This window comes from Drosophila bipectinata, chromosome 2L (assembly GCF_030179905.1).
Source record: "Drosophila bipectinata strain 14024-0381.07 chromosome 2L, DbipHiC1v2, whole genome shotgun sequence".
In the NCBI taxonomy this organism is placed as follows: Eukaryota; Metazoa; Arthropoda; class Insecta; order Diptera; family Drosophilidae; genus Drosophila; species Drosophila bipectinata.
The window spans coordinates 4,511,937-4,522,498 of NC_091736.1; the positions used below are offsets into that span (position 1 = coordinate 4,511,937).

A 10,562-nucleotide genomic window follows, 5' to 3' on the forward strand; every position below is an offset into this window, starting at 1 on the left:
TTCCCGCTTTACTTTCATACATATATTAAAATTTTTATGCGAAAAAAACAAATTCCAACAATTTGTTTTTTCCATTTACCTAATTTATTAATTGAAAAGTTTTCTCCGGTACTCACTAACTTTGCCTATCTCACTTTTCACCACATAAAAGTTATGTAAATAATGGCAAACAACCAAATTTGGCTCGGGAAATAAACTTTCAGTCAACGTCATAGCCGCCTTTTCACCTGACGACAGACATTTTCCGCGGATATATGTACTCGTGTGTTTCTGGCAGACTTTTACAGGGGATGGGGTGGTTTTTTAGCCAAAATTTATAATGCAATAGAAAATAAATTAAGCCATTGAGACAGGCAGACTGATAGAGAACATGGAAAAAGTTAGGTCCTTTCAAAGAGTTTTTGCGAAAAAGGGTAATCTACATCAAATTAAAGACTTGGCAGGGAATATAATATTTTAGGTTATAAGAGTAATATTAGAGCGTAGATATCAGGTAATTATACGCCAAGGTGGCGTATACGTGATCTATAAATTGCAGGACTTATAGCTTCGTTTTGGTTTTAATGTCCAACCCATCATCCCTTTTGGAGAAAATTATACTACCCCATAATAAAACTCAGCCGTATAAATACTCTCTCTGTTCATTGTGTTCATGTAATTCTGGGACACTTCATCCGGCAAACAAATCCTTTAAAAATGCAAAAAAAAATAAAATAGGGAGTTGTACAATTTTCTAAAAAAAAAATAATATTACCACACAAACCGACTGAAAGTTTAGTTTGCTGGTAAAGTTGAGTAGACGTTCGCATCGCCGTATGCAGATTAGGCAAAAATAATTTATGGTGCCCAGCCAGGCGAGTGGCAGGATCCAGATCCTGCAGACTGCTGGTCCAAAACCAAACGGAACCGGCAACTTTATGTGCAGTTGTACGGATGTTGCGGGGATTTTGGGGCTTTTGTCTCTCTCTATCTCTATTTTTTTTAGGGGGGGGCTTAACGGCGACACTTTCAAGCGGCATTTATCAAAGCTAGTTACCGGAAAATTGTATCTGCATACATATATTTGCAGACTGATAGAAATCAAGAAAATAGACAAAGCGATTATAACTAATTTTGTGACAATTTACGTTCCAAATTTCAGTGGTGAACCGCTAAAAATATGCACTGGTTTCAACAAACACCCACAAGCGAGTATGCCATTTGTCAAATCCAGCTATTTATATGCAATTTATAATTGTATACGGGTGACAATAAAACCATTTGGGTTGAAAGTTTGCGGCGCATTGATTAACTCTTTGTGGCCTCCTCGGTCTCTTTCGTTTTTCGCATCGCTTCTCATAATAATAATTTATTATAATTGTTAAAACTTTAACATATTTGCATTTAATTCTCTGCCTGCAAAACTTTATTAAATTTGAACCTTATGAATGTGGCAATTGTTTTCAGTTGCAATTTCAGAAATGCAAACTGAAAAGTTGGCCAGCAGTTTAATTGAAATATTTATGAGCTAATAACTTGATTGACTGTCGAGTAATAAGCTAATAAGTACATAATTCAAAGTTTGTGCCAAGGCTTAGGAAAATTATTGTATTTTCTGACTAATTAAAAAGCTGTAAAGAAGGCTTTAATTTAAGTCCATCACTCTTTTAAGCACTTTATCTGAATACCAACTGAATTGACCATGTCATTCACTTTCGTTCGAAAGAGTTTTCCATTTTAATGGCCCATAAACGTCAATTTTATTCAATAATTTTCTGTCTTTTATAGACCGGGCATCCGTTTTTCCATGCCATTCTGTGAATGCCAATTCCTGGCCATTTCCAGTTTAATTGCATTGTTGCCAGTGGAATTTAGATTCACATTCAGTCACATTCAGCCAGCAGCTCATTAACAGATGTGTTTATAATGCCCAGACTCTGCCATTTTGAAGCTGCCACCTGAATGATTTTATTGATTAGCTTTTGGAATACAAATTATTGCCTTGGAATTCTCATTAGCATATCATAACCATCCTTCGGGTTAGCTCATCTCAGTATTGTATGCCTGACTTGGTCCTGGGCATTCCTAATTAGCTAAGTAAGTGCAGGCTGGCCTCGTCCTTTGTCGGCCACAATTTATGACCCGACATTTGGCCTATTAATTATATTACGCTAACACCCCGCCAAGCCCCACTTGAATCCCCATTTTTTAGTGTGTTCCACGGAAACATCAAATTTGGTGGGATTTGGCTTGGATTTGGTTTGAATTTGTTTGGCCCCAGACGCGCCAAAGCGCGTTAATAAATTTCCCCAGGACCTGGAGTCTGGGTGCATCCTGGGCCCTGGCCTCGCCCCCTTTTCGTTACCACATATTCGTCATGTCGGACGTAAATGATTTAAAACAAGCGAAACGGGCTAGCATTTGCTGGCTTTTAATTTTGATTGCAACTATTTATTAATGGCAAACTGAGAGGCGGCAGGATGCAGGGAGAAGGCAGCAGGATGCAGGATTCAGATGCCGTTGCCGTTGCAGATGCCTCGGAGGCATTTTATCCTCGCTCCACTTAAACTCCATGCCATATTCTGCATTTTCGCTGCATTTGTTTCATTTCCCGCCCAGGCTGCTCTTATTTTTATTTATTTGCAAGTGCCGCATATAACGCATTGCATTTAAAACTTAAATTAAATGAAATGACATACATTTCAGCTTGCTGCTATTTGGTTTGGAATGGGTTGTCGGTTTGGTTTGCGATGGTTCTCGGTTCGGTTTGGTTAGGGTCTGTCTCCGGCAGGACTGAGTTTCCGCCTGTCAGGCGTGAGAATTTAACGATGTGCCCGGCTTTGTGAATCGACTAAAGTTGCTAATGAGTCTGTGATGAACATGTATTGAATGCAGTTGAGTCTGTCGAAATGGGGATGAAACTTTAGTTTAATTAACAAGATAAGTCAGAGTTGGTATAAGCCATCCCACAACTTTTTCATCTTTAAGAAAGATATTCCCATAATAAACATAGCTAGAGATACCGGAAATAGGGTTCTCTTTGACCAAGCTTATTCCAATTACATGCTGGCACCAACATACATTACTGAAATTAGCACAACAACATTCTAATCCAATCGACTACGAACCCATGCCGTATAATGAACCTAAATGCCTACATATGTCGGGGTGGCATGCCCCTGATCCGTAAAGACTTCTGTTTACGCAGCAAGTGGAAAATGTGGCCGTAAATGTATCGGGAGTAAACTTCCGGGCCAGCAACAAACCAAATTCCCATTAAATTTTGAAACAATAATCTGTGAACTTTGTTCTGCCGAAAATGAGAGCAAGAACTTTGGGCTAATTACAGTTGCAAAGGCGGAATGCATTGAAGAGGACCGGGGATGTTCTCCCCCTACCGATGTCCTGGTGCTTTTTGGCCAAAATGCTGCAATATTGACAAGAGCCAAGCTAAAAGGGGGGAACGATTCCGATTCCGATTGCGGTGACAACAATAAAAGGCATTGGGGGCGTTGTCTGTGGAGGCGTCATTGTCATTGTCGCTCGGCTCTCGTTCTTCCTCTCGCCTCTTGTTGGCCAACAAATGAGAATCAGGGAGGTAGGGAGGGGAAAGAAGGTTGCACATAAAAGCGCAGCAGATTCTGCCAACAACAATGGAAACCCAAAACAACAACAGAAACTATGCAAGCGCATTTGTCGGTTTCAAGTGGCACTTGGGAAATCATCTTTGTGTGCCTCCGACTCGGTCCCCTTCTCCATCCCCTTCCCAGCCTCCCGGCCCAATCTTGCCACATGCCCCCCCTCCCCACTCCCCAATCGTTGCAGGAGCCAAAAACAAATCTACTGCGGCATCGGCTCTGGGCAGCTGTAAATGCAAACGACCAGAGAAATGACGTTGACGTTGCCAAGACCATGGTGTTTGACAATAAGTTCCCAGGCTGGGGTGGTGGCTGACCCAGGCCAGAGGACAATTTTTGGATTATAGGTCGTAGATATTCCCATACACGAAGTTATGAGACTCTACAATATTCCAAAGCTTAAATTAACAATGCCAGAGATTCAAAGATTATTTGCACCATATGTCGGTTGCAAAATGGAGAGAATTTCTAAGGAAAATTTCTCTGATATTTTGCTTAAATACCCATGATGTAGTCTCGGCATAGTCTGTAGGTTTCTGGTCTTAAAATTTCTATAATTTTTATTTCGATGCTCTGGCAAACTAATCTCAGAATGGTCGCTCAAAACAAGATGTCTGGTCGAAAGAGAATTTTTTCGGGCCGAAATTCCAACGGCTGCATATTTGGTAGTCAAATTTTGGGAGTCGCCGAAAAGGGGAAATTAGGAAGCGGATATCGGGTTGCGGTAGGATAGGAGCTGGGTTACGTCGAGGCCGCAGGTTCCATGACTAATCGGATTTCGCAGTTTCGTAGTCAGTCAACGTGAAGCAATTGATGAGGGTAATTCAAGTGTGCATGCATGAAACATCCCACCTATCCCACCTCATTTCGCCACCCATTGGCACACATATACCTCCATTCATACAAACACATACAGGGCAGCAGATCGATGGTCGTTACGAAAGCGGAAACGGAAACGCGACGGCCGTTGAGCAGCAAACTTTAGCCTGGCATATCGAACAACAAACAGCAACTCCTGACTATTTTTAGAGGGGGAGTTCGAATGCGATTTGAATCCAACGGCAAAGTTAACCCTTCTTTCGCCCATTCAGTTCCTCTGGCCGCTGCAGCGCTTCAAGGACTCGAAGGGCCAACACATGCTCCACGAAGAGGCTCTCAAGTACGGCATGGATCTGGAGCCCAAGCACTACGAACAAGACGAGCCGATGGCTGCCCGGACCAAAGAGCTCCACACCGAAGCGGGCCCTCTACGGGCGGACACCGACTCAGAATCGAAAGGACACGCTGAAGACATCCCACCACACATGCCACACGCTCGGTGGGAAACAGCAGCAGTAGCCACGACAACGTCGGTTCCCAGTTTGGAGAGCGATGGATTCATCTACAAATGGCAGCTGGGTGAATGGTCCAAGTGCTCTCAGGAATGCGGAGCAGCTGGCAGTGGTTTGCAGGTGAGTAAAGTGCAAGTTGCAGGAAGGATATGCTCTGATTAATAGGAAACGATTAGGCGCATATATGTATTCTATAGAAAGTTTATTGGTTGCTGGCAGAAAAAGCATATAGACGAAAAAAATCATTGCCAATTTGGTTAGATTTCAAAGCATATTTTGTACAAAAGTGTATAAAAAAGACTAATCTTTACTTAAGTAGTTTCACTTCACAAGTTACTGAAAAAGGATGTCTCTCAGCACCCACTTATTCCTTTCCAGTTTCTGGTATATTAAATATTTACTCCTAGCCAATTTTGGGATTCAAAATCTTTGGTTCTTGCATTCCCAAAGCAGAGAAAGCGCCATTAAATAGAAAGAGAAATGTGACCCAAGGCGGAAGGCGACATTTATGCAATAATTAGCCAAATGCACAGGCCTCTGAGCTTTCTTTTTGTCCTGCCACAGTGGCTCCATAAAATCAGGAACACGTTTAAATATTTTAACAGTCAAAGGCGCCGCTCCTCAGACTTAATGCCGCTTATTTTATGTTTCGTTGGGAAAAAACAAAGGAAATTTCATTTCGCCTTCTTTTTTGTTCCCCAGCGGCGTTCGTTGAGCTGCCATCGAGAGGCAAAGTCCAAAGGTTCCAGTAGCGCCACCAACTCCAGTAGCAACAGTAGCACCGGATTGGATGTCGTGGATAATTCAGAGTGCACCGCCCACGGCCTGGAGATGCCCGACACGTTCCAGAGCTGCGGCAACGAGGCCTGCCCGCAGTGGACCAAGGGCGAGTGGTCGCTGTGCCACCAGTCCCGCTGCCACGGCAGGAACACGGCCGTGCAACGCCGCGAGGTGGCATGTCGCTACGAGAATGGGACGGCGGGCAGTGCCTGCGATGAGTACGAGAAGCCTCCGATGCGACAGGACTGCTACAACGAGCGCTGCAAGGGCGTGTGGCGTGTGGAGCCCTGGTCCGAGGTTGGTGTCCCCGTGGGCTCGTATTCTGTGCTTCGTGCTGAATATTAATCTGTTCCTTTTTTCCTTTTCCAGTGCAATGCTCCGTGTGGCCGCCAGGGCATCAAGTATCGCATCCTACAGTGCGTCTGGTACGGCAGCCGACGTCCGGCGGGCAACGTTTGCAAGCACCAGCCACGTCCGGCGGTCATGAAGGTCTGCAAGAGTCCGCCCTGCCAGGCCAAGTGTGAGTTGTAGTCTTTCGATTAGTCCTGCAAAATGTCCTTAAAACTATAACGATTTTCTATATTTTAGTGTCAGCATCTTCGGCTTCCTCGCAACACTGTCGCGACTCATCGCGCTATTGCCGGAATGCCCGGGCCATGGGCTTGTGTCGCCTGCATCGCTACAAGGAGAAGTGCTGCGGTTCCTGCCAGCAGCAGCCCAATCAATATATATTCCATTAGCTCCGCTGCCGGCTGCCAACTGAGCGAGCAATTTACGAATTCTGCAAGCAATTACTCTAAGTACCGTAAATCTAAATAACTATAGCAAGATATAAAGTTAAACTTATCCATATGTACGTTTACCAGCTACTATCCCTACTACATAAACACGATACCAGTTTGATTTTGTATTGAATCGAGAGGAAATTTAGTTAGACTTAAACACATACTATATCCAATTCAAAATTTGTTGAACAAAAATATTTAATTTATTTAAAGTCCCCTAAAAGTAACAAACCTGAACAGTGTAACATGGCATTTGCAACTAAAGATAAGCATAAATAATGTTAGATTTGCCTTTGGCAGGTTCCCTCAAACAAATCATTTGCGAAAAGGCAAAAGATTTGATTGAGGGAGCAGGTCAGTGGCACAAGCTTTGCTTTAAGCAATTAAAAAATTATAATATTAACGACTCGACCGTGCTAAAAAATAGCAGAAGTGAGCGGTGAACTGTGGGAATTAGGTTAAATTTCACTGTTCAAAAAAATATTCACGAGCAGTCCATGTCGAAAAATAAAAAAGTATTGGATGGGCGCTACGAGAAACAATGAATGAAATGTTTAGAAAACGAAAAACTAAATACGAAAGGATCATCAATTATGATGGCAGTTTATTGCTGATTCACATGGCCCACAAAAAGTAGTTGAAATGTTTTAGCAAATATCTCTGACTAGCATTAAACGTAAATTAATCAGCCAACTTCACTAAGCCCCAGAACCTTGCCTTGGACTTTTAAGAGCAGCAGGATGACAACAAAAATTCGCACTGTTACCTATTGTGAACTTAAAAACAAAAAAAATGTAAATATAGCAAAATTAAGGCAGTTGTCCTGTCTATATCGATATGCACCTTTAACTAATGCATCGTCAATTTGCGTCACTGTTCTTTGGTTTTGCATTTAATAATTCGCCACTACGGATACTGTAAATAAATCGAATTCGAATCCAAATCAGCAACTCATTTGAAGGCTTACCTTGTAATTTAAAAGACAAAAAGATAAACTATATGGTATATATGCGTATTTGTAATTAGTTTTTTATGAAGAGATTGTTTTATAAATATTAACATAAATCTATAAAAGTAAATAAATGGGCGGCGCACTAGCTGCGAACTATAGTTTAAATATATGCATTAAAACCAAATCATGGCATAAATACAGTGAATGTTAAAGCGTAAATAAAAGTGTAAGCTGTTAAGTGAGAGTTATTAATAATTATCATACAAAACTCAATGCAAACGTAACCAATGTTAAACACATAAACACACAAAGGTACATCTAAACACTAACCGAAAAATATAAATACGAAAACTAAAAAAATACAGCATTCTGCAGGATACGAAGGATGTGTATTATGACAAGATAAAGATATACATAACACAATGGAAGCTGCGAACTATTGTAAGAATTTAAAACAAAACTGGAATAAATAATAAATATTGACGAATATGGATTTTGTTTTGTTACCAAATTGCTTTACAGAAAAGTAACTCGGAAAATAATTATCCTATCGATGAATGTTACAGCTTCCCGATCTTAGATCTCCTAGTAGAATAATTCTGCATCAAAACCTGGCCACCTAAAATCTGACCCGATTCTGCAAATTTTCATAGGGGTAACATCATGATATTTCTCGATTTTAATCAAGTTTTGATGCTGATTGAAGGCAGTGAGTTTCCTGATTAGTAAATGGTAATCCTTTTCCAAATCCGATGAGAAATAACTGAAATATGGGGTAGAAAGTGTCTTAAAAGTAACCATTTAGGCCATCCTGTTCTTCGCTTGGTCAGAAAGGTTTTCCGGGGGGATTTTTTTCAGGAAAATATCCATAACTCTGAAAATAATTATCCTATCGATGAATGTTATACCTTCCCGATCTTAGATCTCTTCGTATAATAATTCTGCATCAAAACCTGGCCAACTAAAATTTGACCCGATTTTTGCAAATTTTCAAAGGGGTAACATCATGATTTTGGCCAAAAAACGACCAAAAATTTTATTTCTCGATTTTGGTCAAGTTTTGATGCTGATTGAAGGCAGTGAGTTTCCTGATTAGTAAATGGTAATCCTTTTCCAAATCCGATGAGAAATAACTGAAATATGGGGTAGAAAGTGTCTTAAAAGTAACCATTTAGGCCATCCTGTTCTTCGCTTGGTCAGAAAGGTTTTCCGGGGGGATTTTTTTCAGGAAAATATCCATAACTCTGAAAATAATTATCCTATCGATGAATGTTATACCTTCCCGATCTTAGATCTCTTCGTATAATAATTCTGCATCAAAACCTGGCCAACTAAAATTTGACCCGATTTTTGCAAATTTTCAAAGGGGTAACATCATGATTTTGGCCAAAAAACGACCAAAAATTTTATTTCTCGATTTTGGTCAAGTTTTGATGCTGATTGAAGGCAGTGAGTTTCCTGATTAGTAAATGGTAATCCTTTTCCAAATCCGATGAGAAATAACTGAAATATGGGGTAGAAAGTGTCTTAAAAGTAACCATTTAGGCCATCCTGTTCTTCGCTTGGTCAGAAAGGTTTTCCGGGGGGATTTTTTTTCAGGAAAATATCCATAACTCTGAAAATAATTATCCTATCGATGAATGTTATACCTTCCCGATCTTAGATCTCTTCGTATAATAATTCTGCATCAAAACCTGGCCAACTAAAATTTGACCCGATTTTTGCAAATTTTCAAAGGGGTAACATCATGATTTTGGCCAAAAAACGACCAAAAATTTTATTTCTCGATTTTGGTCAAGTTTTGATGCTGATTGAAGGCAGTGAGTTTCCTGATTAGTAAATGGTAATCCTTTTCCAAATCCGATGAGAAATAACTGAAATATGGGGTAGAAAGTGTCTTAAAAGTAACCATTTAGGCCATCCTGTTCTTCGCTTGGTCAGAAAGGTTTTCCGGGGGGATTTTTTTCAGGAAAATATCCATAACTCTGAAAATAATTATCCTATCGATGAATGTTATACCTTCCCGATCTTAGATCTCTTCGTATAATAATTCTGCATCAAAACCTGGCCAACTAAAATTTGACCCGATTTTTGCAAATTTTCAAAGGGGTAACATCATGATTTTGGCCAAAAAACGACCAAAAATTTTATTTCTCGATTTTGGTCAAGTTTTGATGCTGATTGAAGGCAGTGAATTTCCTGATTAGTAAATGGTAATCCTTTTCCAAATCCGATAAAAAATAACTGAAATATGTGCTAGGAAGTGTCTCAAAAGTAACCATTTTGGCCATCCTGTTCTTAGCTTGGTCAGAAAGGTTTTTCGGGGGGATTTTTTTCAGGAAAATATCCATAACTCGGAAAATAATTATCCTATCGATGAATGTTATACCTTCCCGATCTTAGATCTCTTCGTATAATAATTCTGCATCAAAACCTGGCCAACTAAAATTTGACCCGATTTTTGCAAATTTTCATAGGGGAAATCATAATTTTGGCCAAAAAACGACCAAAAATTTTATTTCTCGATTTTGGTCAAGTTTTGATGCTGATTGAAGGCAGTGAGTTTCCTGATTAGTAAATGGTAATCCTTTTCCAAATCCGATGAGAAATAACTGAAATATGGGCTAGAAAGTGTCTTAAAAGTAACCATTTAGGCCATCCTGTTCTTAGCTTGGTCAGAAAGGTTTTCCGGGGGGATTTTTTTCAGGAAAATATCCATAACTCTGAAAATAATTATCCTATCGATGAATGTTATACCTTCCCGATCTTAGATCTCTTCGTATAATAATTCTGCATCAAAACCTGGCCAACTAAAATTTGACCCGATTTTTGCAAATTTTCAAAGGGGTAACATCATGATTTTGGCCAAAAAACGACCAAAAATTTTATTTCTCGATTTTGGTCAAGTTTTGATGCTGATTGAAGGCAGTGAGTTTCCTGATTAGTAAATGGTAATCCTAATCCTAAAGTAAATGGTAATCCTAAAGTAAATTAGTAAATGGAAATATGGGCTAGAAAGTGTCTTAAAAGTAACCATTTTGGCCATCCTGTTCTTAGCTTGGTCAGAAAGGTTTTCCGGGGGGATTTTTTTCAGGAA

At 40.1% G+C, this 10,562-nt stretch overlaps 1 protein-coding gene across 2 annotated transcripts in view; it reads left to right on the forward strand.

Moving 5' to 3' along the window:
- nolo (no long nerve cord) overlaps positions 1-7,952 on the forward strand; it is a 57,064-nt gene extending 49,112 nt beyond the window's left edge. For both annotated transcript variants that reach the window (XM_070277305.1, XM_070277306.1), the window contains 4 exons: positions 4,709-5,068; positions 5,651-6,025; positions 6,098-6,248; positions 6,317-7,952. In XM_070277305.1, the coding sequence (XP_070133406.1) occupies positions 4,709-5,068; positions 5,651-6,025; positions 6,098-6,248; positions 6,317-6,468 (1,038 nt within the window). In that variant the 3' untranslated portion in view covers positions 6,469-7,952. The remainder of the gene's footprint in view (positions 1-4,708; positions 5,069-5,650; positions 6,026-6,097; positions 6,249-6,316) is intronic.
- Positions 7,953-10,562: the final 2,610 nt, after the last annotated feature.